The sequence below is a fragment of the Rhinolophus hipposideros genome, assembly GCF_964194185.1.
Source record: "Rhinolophus hipposideros genome assembly, chromosome: X".
Taxonomy (NCBI): domain Eukaryota; kingdom Metazoa; phylum Chordata; class Mammalia; order Chiroptera; family Rhinolophidae; genus Rhinolophus; species Rhinolophus hipposideros.
Genome location: NC_138046.1, coordinates 56,598,523 through 56,619,091, shown reverse-complemented (window position 1 = coordinate 56,619,091; position 20,569 = coordinate 56,598,523). Strand labels below are relative to the sequence as shown.

General features: G+C 39.4%; 1 protein-coding gene across 5 annotated transcripts in view; it reads left to right on the top strand.

Moving 5' to 3' along the window:
• The window catches only part of CSTF2 (cleavage stimulation factor subunit 2), a 32,331-nt gene extending 11,990 nt beyond the window's left edge, over window positions 1-20,341 (top strand). For 2 of the 5 annotated variants that reach the window (XM_081041901.1, XM_081041903.1), the window contains exons 8-15: window positions 161-223; window positions 3,139-3,198; window positions 3,838-3,979; window positions 4,732-4,907; window positions 5,192-5,484; window positions 14,379-14,489; window positions 15,174-15,299; window positions 17,320-20,341. In XM_081041901.1, the coding sequence (XP_080898027.1) occupies window positions 161-223; window positions 3,139-3,198; window positions 3,838-3,979; window positions 4,732-4,907; window positions 5,192-5,484; window positions 14,379-14,489; window positions 15,174-15,296 (968 nt within the window). In that variant the 3' untranslated portion in view covers window positions 15,297-15,299; window positions 17,320-20,341. Of the gene's footprint in view, window positions 1-160; window positions 224-3,138; window positions 3,199-3,837; window positions 3,980-4,731; window positions 4,908-5,191; window positions 5,485-14,378; window positions 14,490-15,173; window positions 15,300-15,847; window positions 15,892-17,319 lie in introns of all 5 variants that reach the window. The other 3 variants (XM_081041902.1, XM_081041905.1, XM_081041904.1) reach the window with 3 other exon arrangements.
• The last annotated feature ends 228 nt before the right edge of the window (window positions 20,342-20,569 follow it).

The following is a 20,569-nucleotide window of genomic DNA, read 5'->3' as shown; positions in this document are numbered from 1 at the left end:
ATTCCATCTTCTGTATAACTGCATTGTTTGATGATAGTTATCTTCCTGGTAGGTTTCTGCTTATAGGGCAGAAAGAGGAAATTTCTTAATTCAGCCATTATCCCAATTTTGTTTCCAGCGGTCCTAATTTATGTTTTCTTTCTGGCCCTTTGTCTTCCAGGAGGAATGCAGGCCCAGGTTGGAATGCCAGGAAGTGGACCAGTGTCCATGGAACGGGGACAAGGTAAATAAATAGTAATGTCTGATTAATGTGGACTGGATTAGAAATGTTCTATACCTGCACTAAGATGGCAATGAGGCAGCCACTAACCACATATAGCTATTTGAATATTAAAGTAATTCATTTAGCTAAAATCTAAAATTCAGTTCCTCATTCACACTAGCCATGTTACGAGTGCTCAATGGCCACATGTGGCCAGTGGATACCCTACTGGATATTGCAAATATAGAACATTTCTATCATTGCAGAAAGTTCTATTGGACACCACTGGTCTAGACTTTCCATCTAGTGATTCAGAGCCCAGCTCTGCAAGAACTGATGACAAAGCAAGTGGATACTTCGTTTCCATTTAATTTACATCATCTTTTCCCGATAGTCTAATGATTCTGCTGACATGTTTGCTCTCCCTGTATGAATATCTATTGACTGAGTAAGGAATTTTAATAATGAGCAAGTAATATGCAGCCGGGTATATAGAAGACTACATTGAAACCCCAGAGAAAACTGGGAGGGGATCAAAGATCTATGAAGCCTATTTGATAGGTGTATGTTATACTGTGCCAGTAACACTGGATACCACAGTAGCAACTGCTCAAAAATCTCCAGGTTATTTCTCTATGTTATTGGAGTTTGAAGAAAAAGAAAGTGCAGTGGTTCAGTTAAAATTGATGTTAGGAGGAGAAAGAGTGAGAAAACAGGAGGAACTAACCATAAAACTGAGTGCATGCTATAGGTCAGGCACTTGGATTTTCATAAACCATCTCGTGAGTTAAGGGGCAGCACCTCAAGTTTTCAGATAAAGAGATGAAAGCCGAGTTTTAAGTTACTTACTCAAGGGGACATGGTAAAAATACCGATATCTGAATAGCCGGGACTGGACTTGGTGCATTCATCTTCTTTCCCATCTAAAATTCCGAAGTCTCTGATTCTAGAATCTATCCTCTTTTTGTCAATCCACACTACCCATATTAACTTCCAAAAATATTCTGCAGTGTCTCCTTTTCTTATTCATTATGTCCTTGTGATGAAAAAGAACAACTTTGGACACACAGAGAGAAGCTTAAGTTACTTGTTCTTAGCACATGGCCTGTAAGCGAAACCTATTTTTTAAGCAAAATATTAAGAAATAGGCATATGTACTGTACTCCTTGTCTATAGTTTGTACACTGGGGTTGGTTACTGAAGTGACAGACTAATAATCTTGTAGATGGTTGACAGTGGAACAAGCTCTTGACTAAATCCCTCATCTGAGCAGCCCATGCTTTTGTGCTATTGTGCCCCACCCCTTGGCTAATCAGTAGATTGTGTATTACCCCAAAGTATTTTTGCAGTAGTGAGAAGGAGTTGGGATTTCAGTCATACTTTTACCTCTCCCCAAGTCATCAGTCAGGCTAGAGCTATTTAATATACAGGGACAATTAAGTTTGCAAACTCATCCTAGAAAAAGTGCTATATACTTCATTGCTGAATATAACTATGGTTACCTTCAAAGTACTCCCCTGGGGAAGCTATGCACTGACGCCAACCCCTAGTCCACCCTTCAAAGCAATTTCGGAACTCTTTTTCTGGAATGACCATCAGAGTTGTCATCATATTACCCTCGATGTCCTGAATGTCATCAAAATGTCTTCCTTTCAATATTTCCTTGATCTTCGGGTAAAGAAAGAAGTCATTGGGGGGCCAGGTCAGGTGAGTAGTCAGGGTGTTCCCATGTAGTTATTTGTTTACTGGCTAAAAACTCCCGCACGGACAGTGCCGTGTGAGCTGGTACATTGTCGTGATGCAAGAGTCAGGAATTGCTGGCGAAAAATTCAGGTCATCAAACTTTTTCACGCAGCCTTTTCAGCACTTCTAAATAGTTAACGTGGTTAACTGTTCAGTTGGTACAAATTCATAATGAATAATCCCTCTGATATCAGAAAAGTTAGCAACATCATTGCAGCAAGTTTTCAAACTTAATTGTCAGACATCTTCTTTCCTGCAGTAGTTATCTTCACCCTCCTGGTCAAAAGTTAACGAAGGGAAGTGACTCAAGTTTTGAAGGTATATCAAGGCTGCCTTCATGAGGAGACAAAGTGAGATGACTTTCCTTTTATAGTTTTCCTTCAGTACCCAGCAGAGGAAGCAAGAATCTTTCCCTTTGTGCCTAGTTTGTCTTTTTTCCCCCCTGGAATCCTTGCTTCTTTTGCACATTTGTAATGGAGAAAGGAGACAGTGATATGTTTAAGAAGATACTTCCTCTTGCCTTGTGCCACCTTTGTCTAGTATCGGTGTCCTTGTCATCTCATTAATCTTTGTTTGCTGTTGTCGTGATTATTTATTATCAAAGACTCGCAGTAGTGGAATATTTCTTGAGGAGTGATGCTCTCTCTCCTTGTCTAAAATCCATTCACTGCATTTCCCCATTTGATACTTTTTGATAGCAGAAATTTTTGTGCTTTAAAATATGGCAAAATAGTAACTGTTATGGGCCTCTCCAGAATAAATTTTGCCTTCCAGATGCAGTATAATTTCTTTGATTTTTCCTTATGTCATATGTCTGTTTTTTACCTAACTAGAGATTCAGAACCATCCTTTTAACATTTTGTTTCTTTTTTCTAATGGTATCATAAGGAGATTTAGGGGGAATCAGGGGCAGAGCTGAAAATTGAAAATAGTTGGTTATTCCTGCCCAAATAAAATCAGTGGCCCACCTGTTTCAGCTTAGGAAGCAATCTCATCAAAGCAGAAGAACTTCAGATCCCAAAGAAACTAGTATAGTTCAGGAAGATTTTGTAGCCTGGGGCAAATTAATGAACTCTTGGCTTCTTAACGTACGTGTATAAATTTCCAGTGTCTGTACGCGTATGTTTCTGCATGTGTGTGGAAGCTATTTTAAGTGTCTGCTCTTTCTCCTTTTGAACTTACTGCTCACCTAGGAACACTACAGCACTCGCCCGTGGGACCCGCCGGGCCTGCATCAATTGAGCGAGTTCAAGGTACCCATTGTGTCTGCAGGTTTCCTTTTGCCTGTGGTGTTCAGGGTGGGACGTTGAAAGGACAAGGGCTGCTTGGCAGTCATCTTCACGGTCAGAACCCAGAAGGGTAGTGGTTTGGGTGTTTGTTTTTTAATTTTTTACTGTTGGGGGCCACAAGCCTAAGATTGATCATCTCACACAGGGCAGAGAACATGGATGATACAGGGGTCTGTCCAAGGCTGTACTCCCTCCCTACTGGTGTCAGGAAGCTTGGATGAAATAGCAGAGTGTAAGGAGACAGCAGGTTCTGGCAGAGCCATGGCAGTGTTCACATATGCCACAACCCTACCTGTCTTCTGTGACTCTGGTCCTTGAACTAAGATTAATTATAAGGAGAACCAGGAGCATAAATTTCTTCAGGTTGCAGTGCTAGTCTTGGGCACGTTGCTCCCCAGTTTGCTCTTCTGTATAATTCCATCCATACCTCTGACATGGCACAGATTCTGCCTACACTATTCTTGAGCTGCAAGAGGAGTCTGCTGTGGTGAGGTTTCACCCACTCTAACGTGTCTGAATTATGTTGTCAATGGTCTGTAGAGTCGTTTCTGGTTTCCTTCTGTGTCCTTCACAACAGTAAATCCCCATTTGTTTCCCCGTCAGTGCCAATGCAAGACCCCAGAGCAGCTATGCAGCGTGGACCCTTGCCTGCCAACGTCCCAACTCCTCGTGGTTTGTTAGGAGACGCTCCCAATGACCCACGTGGAGGCACTTTACTTTCTGTAACTGGAGAAGTAGAGCCTAGGTAAGCAGTGACTAGAAGGGAAAGCTTAGAGGAATCACAGTTTTCCCTTGCTTTGAGAACAAAGTCTTTCCATACTAGTTGTATCTGTAGGCTGCTGTCCAAAACTAAGCACCTCTCCTTGGGCAGAACTGTGTAATTGAGTCTGTCATTTTGAACGATGGCTACTCCATCTTCAGAAATTGGAAAATCTAGCACACATACCTGAACAGGAAAAACTTATGTTGCTTATTGGTAATAGTCATATTAATCGTGACAACAATAATAATTGATATTCATGAGGATTGTGCCTCTGACTCTGCTCTGAGTACTTTACGTAGATCATCTCATTAAATCCACACAACAACCCTGTGAGATTGATACTAATATCAGTACCATTTTATAGATGAAAAAACCAAGGCATAGAGAAGTTATGTAAGTGTGCCCAAGATCACACAGCTAATAAGTGATGGAGCCTATGTTTGAACCCATACGGTAATTATGTCCTGAAGCACTATACTGCATATTCATTATATGTAATGGATATCCATTAATCCGTCCTTAATTATAAGTGCCCTGACCAAATATGAAATTCTAAAATATGTTGATTTACATCTCCATAGCTTCAACCTGTTTGATGTTATTCTCTTAGCATTTATAGACTGATGTTTGCATCATTTCTTTATCTGATTTTTACTTAACTGATCTTCCTGGCTAACACTTTTGTCTTGTTGTTTTGTTCTGTTTCAAAATATAACGTGTTTTTCCATCTGTAGAGGTTACCTGGGACCACCTCATCAGGGCCCACCCATGCACCATGTCCCTGGCCATGACGGCCGTGGCCCACCCCCACATGAGATGAGGGGAGGACCATTAGCTGAGCCCAGACCTCTAATGGCAGAGCCAAGAGGACCCATGCTGGATCAGAGGGGTCCACCCTTGGATGGCAGAGGTAAGGGCAAACCACGTCACAAGACAGACAGGTAATGGCGGGCTGATGATAAACTTGACTGTCTTAGGCGCTAATCTAGGATACAGAATGCTGGAGTGATAGGGTTGGTAAGTATTTTTAAGGTTTATCTGCAAATCTGAGAAATTGGGGAGGAGAAAGTAGTCTTACGTAGTTAGGGGGAGGTGTGACTAAAGGAACAGATTTCTGTCTTTCTTGGGTTGTTGGTTCCATTTGCAGTAAAGGTGAATAGGTACACAGTAGTTTTCTTGAACCTTGCTTTGTAGGTGGAAGAGATCCTAGAAGCATAGAGGCACGAGCCATGGAGGCACGAGCCATGGAGGCAAGAGGATTAGATGCTAGAGGATTGGAGGCCCGTGCGATGGAGGCTCGTGCGATGGAGGCCCGTGCGATGGAGGCCCGTGCGATGGAAGCCCGTGCGATGGAAGTCAGAGGGATGGAGGCACGAAGCATGGATGCAAGGGGCCCTGTCCCTGGTCCGAGAGGCCCTATACCTAGTGGAATCCAGGGTCCCAGTCCAATGAACATGGGGGCAGTTGGCCCTCAGGGGTCCCGACAGGTATGTGAAACACTTCTAGCTTCTATGTGAAATCTTGATCTATTGAGGAATTTATTATTGAACCTGATTATTACTGCTTTCTGATTTGGGCTATTTCTCGGTTTGTTAGAAAGGGAAGATTAGAATCTCCCTTCCTTTGGTTTCTCTGTCCCTTAGGGTGGTGATTTTCTGACCACCAAGATTGTAATCCAAAAGAGCAACCTTGTCCCACTATTTCAGGAGCTCTTCCATTCAGAGAAGAGGCCCTGGAAATTCAGGAGGTAGTATATCCATAGAATCTTGGCATGGGCCATTTGAAAACCTCCCACAAACAATTCTAATGTACAACACTAAGAGCCACTTGCATTAGAGCATGTGAAGAGCACTTAGTGGTCGTTTGGATAATCTTAGGTTTGTATAAACCTATTTTAATTTACTTTGATTGTATAGCCTCAGTGAACAGTGGAGTATGAAAGGCAATTTACTAATGCTAACCTTAAAACCCATGGGACTGAATTTTTATCTCTACTTTCTCTTTGTTTACCTCTCTCCATCTATGAGTATATGGTAGTCTCTGATTATTTTTGCGTTGTCACCACCTCCCTCTTCACCCCCAATTGGTTGTGGGGAGGTGGTGTATACGTTTCTTCCCTGAGTTTTTATATGCTAGAACCTTCACCTCCCTCGACCCCCTCCACCTTCCTTTTTCCTGTATGTGTCTGTCTCCTTCCTGTATGTACTTCTCTTTCCTCTTCCATATGCTTCTGTGCCTTCCTCCCCGTGTGTGAATGTGTGTGTGTGTGTGTGTGTGTGTGTGTGTGTATGTGAGAGAGAGAGAGAGAGAGAGACAGAGGGGAAGAGAGAGAGAGAGAGAGAGAGAGAGAGAGAGAGAGAGAGAGAGAGAGAAGAGTATGTGAGAGCTAAAATGGAACATGTCAATCTTCCAGTTCTTTCATTTTGTAAGTTTGGAAACTGAGACCCAAGAATTCAATTGACTTAAATCTAAATTCACACAACTGAAAAGTGGCAGAGCAAGGAATAGGATCCACTGTTTTTTCAATTGTACTGTTATCTGCATGCTATATATGTGTACAGGTGTGTCACCCCCTCTTTAATATGAAATCTGAGCATATTGTTTCTGGTATGTGTAGAAGAAATCTTTTCTGTTGTTTTTCAAGTTGTGCTTTAAAAAAAAATGTGTTCATAGACGTTGATGTTTATTGTGCCCTCTATGGTCAGTAGCCTCATATAAATAGTTTTTTTGCATTCAGTCATTTGACAAATATTTATTGATCACCTACTATGTACCAGACAGAGCTATATGTACTAGGATGTAGCAGTGTGAACAAAACGAAGTCCCTGTCCTATTAGGCTTGCGTTCTAGTTGGACAGGCAAACAAGAAATAACTACATGATATGCTTATATAAATCTGTTGATAATTCTGTGGAAAAAGATGTTGAAAAGAATGGTTGGAAAACCACTTCTGGATAATGTCTTGCTCCTTTATCTCTGCTAGTGCTTGAACTCATTACTATGTGATATCAGATTTATATAGTTTTCATTAGTAGATTCTATACAGCTAATTAGATCTGAGGTAGAAAAAAATTTTAAAAAAATTATCTTCAAACCTTTTAAAAATTGTTTAAATCAGTGTTAGCTTATAAATAAATATATAAAATACATTCACTCATATATAATAGATACACAATAAGAATCTTACTTTCTCCCCTGTACCAATCTTCCCTGTGATCCCTGTCTCCTATAGGTAATTGTTACTAGATTTTTTAATGTATCCTTCTAGCAAATAAGAATATATATTCTTATTTTTTCAAATATGAATATACATATACTCTTATATTTCCCTCCTCTCACTGTTCTGAACCTTGGTTTTTTACTTAACAGTATATCCTTAATAATTTTAAATCAGATTTTAAAATTAACTCCAATACACCTAAGTTGGAAATTGGTCGGTAAAAGGCTTATTAGTAGAGCGATTACATAACATATTCAAACAGGGACATGTTTGAGAGTGAGAGTGCTATTGGTAATTACTCTGGGACAAAAGCATAAACTGGGACTGTCTTGGGCAAACCTAGATGTATGATCACCCATATTATTACTTATCTGCCTAGAACAGGTGCTCCTGGAAACTTTAAATGGCAATTAGTGGATGGTCAGATCACATTGTAGTACTTCAAATTAGTATTGAGTGAAGTTTCAAAAGGTTCTTCTCAGAGATGTTTCAGATCCGTAACAGATTTTGAAAGTTCAGACCAGTCTCTGGATTCAGTATTAATAAAGAACAGAAAGTGATAATATTCTAGCAATCTGTACAAAGCTGTACTCATCATGTATCATCTCTTGTGTCTTTGGGAAATGAGCAATACATGTATGTGAATGTTTCAGGTAACAGGAATATTCTACCAAGTTTTTAAACTACTTGAATGAAAAATAATTTAGAAGGTGTATTATGCTTCCTTCCCTTCTTAAACAGCATATACAAAATGATTCTAATCCTTTTGATTACTCAAGGCCATCATTACATGTACCCATTATTGTATATGTATGATAGAAATAGAAAACACAGTTATCTCCTGTTTGGTTTCTGGTTCCTTCACCATCAGGCTGTCACCTGGCTCCTCCCATTTCTGTCATGGTATCTGCTTCTAACGGTCTGTCGACATTTTTTTTTAACCTTTTGAAACTGTTTTTTTTTTCACTTAGTTTAATTCCTTTGAGGTACATCAAAGTCATTGAGTGTGTCAACAGTTTGTTTCTTATTATTGCATGGTATGGATACACTCGATGCATATCTTCTTGATCACTTGATCATGGTTTTTAAATTCTTTTCATACATTGCTGGATTCAATTTGTTAATATTTTGTAGAGGATTTTTGCATCTAAGGTTATAGGAGATAATTATCTGCAGTTTTCTTTTTTTTAATTTGTTGGGGTGACATTTGTTAGTAAAATTACATAGATTTCAGGTACAATTCTGTATTACATCATCTATAAATCGCATTGTGTATTCACCACCCAGAATCAGTTCTCCTTCCATCACCAAATATTTGATCCCCCTTACCCTCATCTCCCTCCCCCCACCGCCCCCCTTACCATCTAGTAACCACTAAACTATTGTCTATGTCTATGAGTTTTTGTTTCTCATTTATTTGTCTTGTTGTTGTTTTTGGTTTATATACCACATCCCTGTGAAATCATATGGTTCTCTGCTTTTTCTGTCTGACTTATTTCACTTAGCATTATACTCGCAAGATCCATCCATGTTGTCACAAATGTTCCTATATCATCTTTTCTTACAACCAAAAAGTATTCCGTTGTGTATATACACCACAACTTCTTTATCCATTCATCTATCAAAGGACATTTTGGTTGTTTCCATGTCTTGGCCACCGTAAACAAAGCTGCAATGAACACTGGAGCACACGTGTCTTTATGGATAAATGTTTTCAGATTTTTTGGGTAGATACACAGGAGAGGGATTGCTGGGTCATATGGTAATTCTATTCGTAATTTTTTGAGGAACCTCCACACTGCCTTCCATAACAGCTGCACCAGTCTGCATTCCCACCAACAGTGGATGAGGGTTCCTTTTTCTCCACAGCCTCTCCAACGCTTGTTACTATTTGTCTTATTGATGAAAGCCATTCTGACTGGGGTGAGGTGATACCTCATTGTGGTTTTTATTTGCATTTTTCTGATGATTAGCGATGTGGAGCATTTTTTCATATGTTTATTTGCCATTTCTATGTCCTCTTTGGAGAAATGTCTCTTCAGGTCCTCTGCCCATTTTTCAATTGCGTTGTTTGTTTTTTTGTTGTTGAGTTTCATGAGTTCCTTAAATAGTTTGGATATTAGCCCCTTATCGGAGGCACTGTTTGCAAAAATCTTTTCCCATTCACTTGGTTGCCTCTTTATTTTGTTCATGGTTTCTTTTGCTGTGTAGAACCTTTTAAGTTTCATATAGTCCCATTTGTTTATTTTAGCTTTTACTTCCATTGCCTTTGGAGTCAAATTCATAAAATGCTGTTTGAACCCAAGTTCCATAAGTTTGGTACCTATGTTTTCTTCTATGCAGTTTATTGTGTCAGGTCTTATGCTTAAGTCTTTGATCCATTTTGCATTAAGTTTGGTACATGGTGACAGATAGCAGTCCAGTTTCATTCTTTTACACGTGGCTATCCAATTCTCCCAGCACCATTTATTGAAGAGGCTGTCTTTTCTCCATTGTATGTTTTTAGCTTCTTTGTCAAAAATTATCTGTCCATATTTATGTGGTTTTATTTCTGGGTTCTCAATTCTATTCCATTGGTCTATGTGCCTGTTTTTCTGCCAGTACCATGCTGTTTTGATTATTGTAGCCCTGTAGTACAAGCTGAAGTCAGGGAGTGTGATACCTCCAGTATTGTTCTTTTTTCTTAAGATGCTTTGGCTATTCAGGGTCTTCTGTGGTTCCAAAGAAATCTGATGATTTTTTGTTCTATTTCTTTAAAAAATGCCATTGGGAGTTTGATGGGGATTGCATTAAATCTGTATATTGCTTTGGGTAATATGGCCATTTTAACTATGTTGATTCTTCCAATCCATGAGCACAGAATGTCTTTCCATTTCTTTGTGTCTTCTTCAATTTCTTTTAAAAATGTCTTATAGTTTTCAACATATAAATCCTTCACATCCTTGGTTAAGTTTATTACTAGGTATTTTAATCTTTTTGCTGCAATTGCAAAAGGAACTGGTTTTTTGTATTTCTTTTTCTGAGATTTCATTGTTAGTATATAGGAATGCAATGGACTTCTGTACTTTGATTTTGTAGCCAGCAACTTTACTGTATTCGTTGATTGTTTCTAATAGCTTTTTGGTGGAGTCTTTAAGGTTTTCTATATATAGCATCACGTCATCTGCGAAGAGTGATAATTTAACTTCTTCATTCCCAATTTGGATGCCTTTTATTTCTTTCTCTTGCCTGATGGCTCTGGCAAGGACTTCCAATACTATGTTGAAAAGCAGAGGTGATAGGGGACAACCTTGTCATGTTCCTGAACGTAGAGCAAAGGGCTTCAGTTTTTCACCATTAATTGTGAGATTAGCTCAGGGCTTGTCATATATGGCCTTTATTATGTTAAGGTATTTTCCTTCTATACCTATTTTATTAAGTGTTTTAATCATAAATGGATGTTGTATCTTTTCAAATGCTTTTTCTGCATCAATTGATATAATCATATGATTTTTGTCCTTTATTTTGTTTATGTGACGTATCACATTGATGGATTTGCGGATGTTGTACCATCCTTATGCCCCGGAGATGAACCCCACTTGGTCGTGATGAATAATCTTTTTAATGCATTGTTGTATTCGATTTGCTAGAATTTTGTTTAGGATTTTTGTATCCGTATTCATCAGAGATATTGGTCAGTATTTTTCTCTTTTTGTGTTGTCCTTACCAGGTTTTGCTATCAGGGTAATGTTGGCCTCATAAAATGAGTTAAGGTGCACTGTCCCTTTTTCAATTTTTTGGAAGAGTTTGAGCAGGATTGGTATTAGATCTTCTTTGAAGGTTTGGTAGAATTCACTAGTAAAACCATCTGGTCCCAGACTTTTGCTTTTGGGAAGGTTTTGGATGACTGATTCAATTTCGTTACTGGTGATCGGTCTGTTTAGATTTTGCAGTTCCTCACTGTTCAGGTTTGGAAGGCTATATTTTTCTAAGAACTTGTCCATTTCTTCTAGATTATTGAATTTGGTGGCATATAGTCCTTCACAGTATTTGTTGTTGTCTGTTGTTTCTTTGTTGTGTTATTCTATGATGTTTCCCTTTGTTTCTTCTTTTATTACAGTATATATTTCAGTTCTGGATTTTTTTTGAGTGGTTACCCTTAAGTTTATGTAAAAGAAAGTTTGATATTTAGAGTACTCCATTCTCTTCAGCATGCTTACTTTCTCCATTCCCATATTCTGGTTCAGGCCTTTACTCTCCCCCTTTTTATGTTGCCACAAATTGTCCCTGTTGATGGTGGTCGAATAGCCTCTTTTAGTATTTCTTGTAGTGCAGGTCGTGTATCAGAAAATTCCCTCAGCTTCTGTATGTCTGGAAAGGTCTTTATTCCTCCTTCATATCTAAAGGATATTTTTGCTGGATATATTATTCTTGGCTCATAATTTCTCTCTTTCAATAGTTTGAATATTTGGTTCCATTCTCTCCTGGCTTGTAGAGTTTCTGCTGAAAAATCAGATTATTATCTAATGGGCTTTCCTTTGTAGGTTACTGTCTTCTTTTCCCTGGCTGCCTTGAGGTTTCTTTCTTTGTGGTTGATTTTAGACAGCTTCAATACGATGTGCCTTGGAGAAGGCCTGTTGGGGTTCAGGTAATTAGGTGTCCTGTTTGCTTCTTGGATTCGAGGATCCAGTTCTGTCCACAAGTTTGGGAAGTTCCCAACAATTTGTTTGAATGTATTCTCTTTTGCCTTCTCTCTTTCTTCTCCTTCTGGTATGGCCATTATTCTTATATTGCTCTTTCTGGTGGAGTCAGAAAGTTATTGTAGAGTTCTTTCATTTCTTGTACATCTCAAGTCTCTTTCTTCTTCCATCTGTGTCATTTCCAGGTTTCTATCTTCGATGTCACTGATTCTTCCCTCCATCTGGTCAACTGTACTACCTAAGCTGGTTATTTCGTTCTTAATTTCTTCTATTGAATTCTTAATCTCCAGAATTTCCTTTTGTTTCGTTTTTAAAATTTCAATCTCTTTCATGAAATGCTCATGTTGTTCTTTGATTGCATTTCTGAGTTCATTAAATTGCCTTTTTGTGTTTTCTTGCATCTCATTGAGTTTTTTCAGAACTGCAATCTTGAATTCTCTGTCATTTAAGTCACATATTTCCATATGTTTAAGTTCCTTTTCTGGAGATTTTTCACTTTCTTTCTGAGCTGTCTTGTTTCCTTGGTTATTCATGGCAATTACTGATTTATTATTTCTCTTCCTAGACATCTACAGGAGTGGCTTCTGCAACAGGTTAATAGGAAGAGGTCTTTCTTTTGTTTTCCAGTACTTGTTGGTAGAATGTTTTATTTTCTCTACGACTGCAGCCTTTTTTTTTTTTCTATCTCACACAGTAGTGCTATGTTTCCACTGCACTATTCCAGCTTCTCACATAATGGGGGGATTCCCTGGAAACGGGTTTCTCCTCTCCTCTGTTAACAGTTCTCCTGGGTCATAGGGCACCACGTCCCTGTGGGGATGAGGAGAGCTTTTGAAGTTCCAAAGCTCTTTCTGCACCAGATTCAGAGCCGGTTCGTTTCAACAGTTCTGTTTACTCCTGCAGGGATCCGCCCAGATAGGTGAGGCCAGGGGTGGGGTGAGTTGTGAGAGGTGGCCCAGAGCAATGGCACCGACCACCACCACAGCCGGTCCTGCTTCCACAGCTCCCTCCCCTTTGCCAGAACTAGTTGGGCTGCGAATCTGTGTCTGCAGTCCACAGTTCTCAGAACAGCAAATATGCTGTTCTTTGATCTGACACTGCTACTGTTCCGCTGCTAGCACCGGGCAGATGGGGGCGGGGCGAGCTCTGGGAGGGTAGGGAGGGGGCGGCTAGTCTCAGTGCCTAAGGCAGTGAGGGCTTAAACCACCGTTTTCAGCCTTCTTCCCTCAGTCTTTTCTCCGAGGTCCCCACCGTGAGCGTTGGGTTCAGCCGTGTTATATGCTGCCCCCTCAGCCCTGTGGGCCGTAAGCGGAGCCCTAGCAGTCCGAGTCCTTCCCTCTCCCGCAGCTGCAGTAGTTCCGGGAGCAGCGGGCTCCGAGCACTGAGCTAGGTCTGCGTCCTGCGCCCGCGCGGCTCCGTCCCCGCACTTCTCCCTTCCCTTCCTCCCTGGCTTGCGCGATTCACCCACCTGTAGGTGAATTCAGTAGTGGACCTGTTCGTCTTGCCTGTCTGCTGTGCAGGGAGTCCTTTTGTATTTATTGTTTGTTTGATTAGTTGTAAATTCCAGGGGAGCTTTACAGAGGCTCACCTCACGCTGCCATTTTGATCGGAACCTGTCGACATTTCTTTTATGCTTCGTTGCTTCTAATATGCTGGGGAAGCAGGTAACACGTTTATTAACAGTTTGTGTTTAATAAGAATACCTAAGCTCTGGGTGAATGCCTCAGTGTGAACATAACTCCAGCACAGGGACCTTTTAACAGTTATTCTCAGTGCTTTGAGGCCTTTTCTTGGGTTCTGGTAGTCTTCCCAAAGGTTGAACTCACTGAAGATCTTAAATACCAATAGGTATGATATAACTGCACTTTGTTCTTTTAGTTCAGGTCAGTCATATTTCTTGGTCTGTCTTTAGCAGAAAGCATCTGCTGTGTATTCGCTGGAAATTACAAAAAGCAAATGTTTGGCTAATGGCAGTCTTCTCTCCAGAGGCCTTCCCATCTCTTTTCTGCCTCTGCTGGTTTTATCATTTCTGCCTTACTTGTGGGATGGGCCCTTTGAGATGAACCACCTGTGTCTAATTGAACCAGAGGTAGGCGGTGTTCCTGTGAATGGAGCTTCCCCATGGACCAGCAGACATTATCTTTAGACTGTCGGTTTCCACTGAGCACTAGTTTCCTGGATGCTGTCAGTTTTCTCTGTGCTCACGTGGCTGAATTGTACTTGATTTGATGGTATCCTGTTGTGCTGTGGTATTTGGTGATGATGCTGGAGCTGTGGTAAGCAGACGTGTCTAACTTGCTCGTTGGCCTCTGCCTACACCCTGCCTTCTGCCGTTGCTAGCAGTGGGAACTGATCTTCATAGTCATTAATTTGCTTCTCTTACATCCATATCAGATCCTGTTTTTCACATTGCTGTTACTGGATTCTGGTTACCTAGATGACAAGTTCCGACATCTCTCCTCATCTCTCTTTGTGCACATAGGTCCCAGTCATGCAGGGTACAGGGATGCAAGGAGCAAGCATCCAGGGTGGAGGCCAGCCTGGTGGCTTTAGTCCTGGCCAGAACCAGGTCACCCCACAAGACCATGAGAAGGTAAGCAGTGCTGACTGCCTCCATATGCTGTCTTCCTCTTTTTAGTTACCGTGTGCAAGTCCTGGGTTTTCGGAGTCCCTTTGGAAATGACATTTACTCTTCGAACTCTTGATGTTCTTGTTACCTGAAAATTTGTGGGCCGGTCCTAAAATCCTTAAATGGATGTATGTAAATGGCAGCTTATCTTACATTTCAAGTTTATCTGCCAATAGCAGTTTTTTTGTGCAGGCCCAGTTTACCTGAAAATCCAAATCCCTTCCTTCCCTTTTCTATTTTATCCCTGAAAACAGAAGCAGATTCCCCACGAATATCTTTTTGTTTCTATGTTTGACCATTTTGGGGAGCTTATGTCTGATGGAAAGGCTGAAACTTGTAAAAAGGAGAGATTTGCAAAGCAGGATTAAAAATGGAAGACTTCCCAGGGCCCACAGATACCACTTTAGTCTGCAAGAGCTTTGGGTTCTTGAAGGTGTCTGTTTTGAGTCTTCTAATCTTGGGTATTATTGTCCCTGTGCTTTTTAGTGTGGCTTTTCTCACCAGCTGCTTTTGTTTTTTTTGTGTGGTTTGGGTTCATTTGGTGGCGGGGGGCTGTTTTCTATGTGTGAAATATCCGTCCTTTTTGGACAGAAGCTGGTGTTTTTTTAGCTGCTGTCATGAAAACTTCCTTTATTTTTCTCTGCACAGGCTGCTTTGATCATGCAGGTCCTTCAACTGACTGCAGACCAGATCGCCATGCTGCCTCCTGAGCAGAGGCAGAGTATCCTGATCTTAAAGGAACAGATACAGAAATCCACTGGAGCACCTTGAAAGGTGAGCAGACCCACCTCACTTGAGTGAAACAAGCTCCATGTGTATTTGGAGTATGTACTTTCAACCTCCGCCAACAAAACTGTCCTGATCTCAAGGCTCTGAGGCCTTTACTCCTTGGCTAGACTTTTCACTCTTAGTTGCTCAGCCCTATCAGGATAGTGGAAGGCTACAGGGCATTTGTTGCATTAGTTGTCATCTTTTTTAACTTCTCCTTCCTAGTGGCAAAAGTAACATACAATCAGCTTAACAAAATTAATCAAAAACAAGCAAGTAAAAAGTTCAGGGTAAAAAGCACTGTATCCTCAATCTTGGTCCCCAGACATAACTTCTTAAATATAGTTTCGTGTATATTCTTCCAGATAATCAGTTATTTTATTCCAAACTGTCCCATATAAATGGAAAAAAATACAAAGCATTTCAGTAAAGTGTATTAATGTTTTAGTTCCCAGTATTTGTTTTATATTGAATGTTTGGAGGTTGAAGTACTGTGGCGCATAATTAAGATCGTGAGTGTCCGCCGTCACCGTCAGTTCCGATACATTTTACAGGTTGCTGTACGCTGCTGCCCTTGTCTTTCCTGCTCATCGGCCAGGTAAAAAGGATCATGATCATGTGACCTAACTAGATTACATGCATTGGTGTTTCTTTTAAAAAATTTCCCCCCAACATCTGTATTTCATAAACAATTCTGTTTCCTAAGAACACTTTACAAGTCACATTGTCCCAGTGTCAGTTGGAACATCATATTTTGAATTTCTCCTTTTCACCCCATTCGTATTATAATTTCCATCCATATATTATCATGTAATAGTGAACTCATTTACACTAATTAGCAGTCTTAACCAAATACATTGTATTTAATCCGTATTTGTAATGTCTTTGAAGCATCCAGACCTGAAATAAGCATCATATCTGTGGTGGATGAATGGCTAGCTAGACTGTCGGTATGACCAGCACTTTAACTTTTTAGTCCAAATACCAAATAGGCGTTCTGTGTTCTTCAGTAAGAGTATAGACTACTTATTATATTCAGAGGAACAGATGAAAAACAAACACTTCCTCTTTTACTTTTTCTAATTTATTTATGCCAGAGAAGGTATTCTCTACAATGTGAGGAAATGATTGTTTTGGGGTAGTGGAGGTAAATTCTTTCATCATGTATTCTTGCTTATATCTCATATCAGAGACTTGCACATAAACCACAGGATAAGGTTTTTTATTTTATCTTTTATTTTGAAATAATTGTAAATTCACAGGTAGTTGGGAAAATAGTACCAAGAGCCTCTTGTACCCTTCCCCCAATGATAACATCTTGAGAAGCTGTTGTACGATACCTTTTTGGATTGTAGTGGAAAACCAATAAATTGACATTGGTACATTACTGCTAACAAGACTACAGACCTTACTCAGTTTTCACCATTTAAAAAAATACATTAATGTGTGTGTGTGTGTGTGTGTGTATTGTGTGCGTGCAGTTCTATGCAGTTTTACACAGGCAAGGTTTTAACATGTATTTACTGGTATCTGTGCATACTGTAGTCAAAATGTTGGCTCTCCATCCATCCTATACCTCGCTAGTCTTAATCCATCTCTGCTGTCACTGACAGGTTTACATGCCTTTACCATTAGATCACCAGTTCTCAGCCAGAAGCAGTTTTGCCCGCTATATGACATTTGGAAATGTCTGGAGACGTTTTTGGTTGTCACAGCTTTAGGGACTATGCTGGCATTCAGTAGGTAGAGACCAGAGATGCTACTAAACATCCTATAATGCACAGGGCATCCCCCCATAACAAAGAGTTATCTGGTGCCAAATGTCTGTAGTGCTGAGGTTGAGAAACCTTGCTGTAAAGGATGATTACTTTGGGGAGGCAGGAGGCAGATACTTTGGGAATCTGCCCCTGGTGTTTGGCTCTTATGCATAGCCTTCCTCCCGCGCCTTTAATTTTTTTCCCCTGAGGTTTGGGGAAGAGAACTTTGTCTCCACTACTAATGGCTTTCTCCCAACTTTTCCTTACAGGTTTTCAAAAATACCTGGCAACTAGTCTGGAAGTTAATTCCACAACTTGTTGAAATGTTACAAAAAGATGACTTCTACATCCTAACCCTTGAATGACTCAAATTGGTGCCTGGTGGAGGCCTCCCATCACCTTCTCTCAGAACGAAACCAGTTCATTCTGTTGTCTGAGTTTGTATACTTTCTGTGACTTGAAATAAACTTTGAACACAATTTTAGTATACTGCAAATTGATATACATGACCTTTTTGCTTTTAAAAAGCTGAATACCAAGGGTGAAACCTTAGATGTATTTTCTGCCCTTACCGCAGTATTGTATTTGGTTGTTACATTGCTGTAGCTCTGTTTTTCCTTTTAAGTTAACCATTTATTCTCCTTGATGATATTTGAGAATTTCTCAGAAACCATGTTTTCTGAAACTTAGTTTTTACTTAGTTTGCTTCCAGCAGGAATAATGAGATTTGCCCTTTGAGAACTTGTTAGAACTTTTGAGTCTACTGGGAGAAAATAGCACGTGCTTAGAGCTATAAAATGGTCAGAAGGCCAAACAAAGCAAAAAGGCTAGTGTATTTAGTTTAGAAAAATTAAAATATCAAAATGCTTTTTTTTGTCAATAGTAGGTCTATTTACATGCATAGTTCAGAGTTAAGACAAAGATGTTGTATAAGCCACTGGTTTGAGTGTGTCGACAACACAAGAGACTGTTGACATTTACTCGTCTGTTCTAATGCATATTTGATAAGAAAAGCATGGATACCAAAAAGCCCTCTTCAGTCTTGGTAGTCAACCTTAAAAGTTTAAAAATCCACTAAATTTTCCATATGTTCATGGTGAAAGAAAAACTGAACAGAAATGTGAACAAAATACATGTTATCCTACCTTCTAGATAGTCACTAATCTATAACCAAATTTATTCTGGGACAGAGAAAACCCTAAAACTTTTACATTCTTATTTATTTTAAGAGGACCAAAATGTAGAGCACAAGCAGATTGCACATTAGCCCCTCCGCCACCTGCTTCCTTGCAGATAGATCCGAACATAATTAATTCCCCAGCTCTACCCTGTGGCTCTTCCAGCCTACTGTTCTCTCTCTCATAGTGGCATTAAAGAGGGACGTGATGTCTCTCCATCAGGCCAACCTCAAGAGGTTATGAGGTACCTTAATAATTAGTAAAGTTCCACTGGAACTACTCGAGCCTATTTATATTCTCAGAATCCTACACCCAGGTTAGGATTATGGTCAAGTGAATTAAAAGCCTGCCAATAGGCTTAGAGAAAGTAATAGCATATTGCTTACATGTCAAGCAAAAGAATGCAAAGATAAGATAATCAATTTTTTGAGAGACATTGAAATTGAGGGATTTTCTACTCTGATATATAAGCCTTTACTACAACAAGAATTTGCTGAATAAGATACTTCAGATTACAACTGAAGAAGGAAAACTTGCTCAAAACAGCTGAGGAGCTTTCTGAGTATCCTGCACATCCCCAATTTGGGCTTGAATGTTGATTACATGTAGGATTTGTTATTATTATTACCTTTTCTGCCTACTTCCATGAATATTCTAGACCTTGATACGTTGATTTTAGCAGCAGTCATAACCTGAAGTGTCAATATATTTAGACATTAAGACCAAGAGTGAAGCCTTTCTCATTAGGAACTCATTATAAGTTTCAAGGACACTTAAGATTCCAAATCAAAGTCATTGAAGATCAAATTATCATTTGGTCAGCAGTTGTCTAATAGGAACCATATTGTCAAGGTTCCATTGAGCATTTTTCTAAAATCTTACTAAATTTAATTTAGACAGCTGACATCCAGGAAATTGGCAACAGTGGGGGTATCCCAATCTATTCCTTTGGAAGCCTCCATTACCGTGTTTCCCCGAAAATAAGACCTAGCTGTACAATCAGCTCTAATGCGTCTTTTGGAGCAAAAATTAATATAAGACATATAAAAAATTATATAAGATCTTATATAAGACCGGATATTATATTGTATTATAAGACCCCGTATTATAGTAAAACAAGACGGAGTCTTATATTAATTTTTGCTCCAAAAGACGCATTAGAGCTGATTGTCCGGCTAGGTCTTCTTTTCGGAGAAACACGGTAGTATTTTTTACTTATGTCCAATTAATAAATGAAACAGTTCACTACCATGAGTTCCTGACCTACCTTTATTTTGTTCAGACTAGTGACTGAAAAAATAAATCTTACTAATCCTTCAAGTCATATAGGTTTCTGGGTAATTGGAAACAACCATTTATCCATTTTTGATCACTTAATGGTAGCAAAATAGGTGCTATAATGCTAATTCAGTAGAAACATTCTTATAAACCTAAGGAGTTGAATTGTCTTTGGGCACAATAAAGTATGGGGTTTTTCCCTCTTTTAAGGGACCTGGTCTTTCCTTTCTGCTGATTCACTGTGACTACTAACATCCCAGAGCCAGGTGGATGGGAGAAATAAAAAGCATTTTGACAGGAGAAGAAAAAGGCATTTTGCTTATGTCATTAGGTGAATGATTTCCCTAATGAATAAGTAAGTAGGAGCAAAAAAAGTTATCAGAATTCTAAATTGCCTTATTTTAAAACTAGACATTAATAAACCCTCTTAATAAAAATGGTGATAAAGAGCCATTGTTGACTAAATAAATCATCCAAAGATGGAGTTCAAGTTTCCATTATTTCCAACAGAGCAATGCATGCGAATGACAATATAGCTGACTTTCAATTATTATACAATTATGATTAGCATACTTTCCAGATTTTCTTTCCCAAACGAAGAGCCTAGATAAAATAACAAAAGATTTATTGATAAAACAGAAGAAAGTCCTTTGTTTTTTGACAAGCAAAAATAAATAAAGCATAAATTGCTGTTCACACTGGAAAAGACCATGTTTAAAATAACAGTAAGAATGTACATAGTGTAAATATAGTGTTGGGGTTCTTGGTAATTTCATGTTTGTTTTATTTATGCTTATTATGTTTTTGTTCATAATTCTTAAATAAATTTTTGTTTAAAAAATCACCGTACTTAGAAATTTTCTTTGAGGGTGGGAGGGAGGGGAGAATATGACCCGAAGTCCAGGAATAGTAACGACTGGAATCAACCACATCACCCTGGGTTAAGTTGTTAACCGCCTCTGTTATCAGGCTTTGCTGTAGTCATGGCATTCCAGAATGATTTAGTTATTTTCCCAAGAAAGATTCCGTGGGCTTAGCAAGTATTGTGACTTCTGAAGTTCTT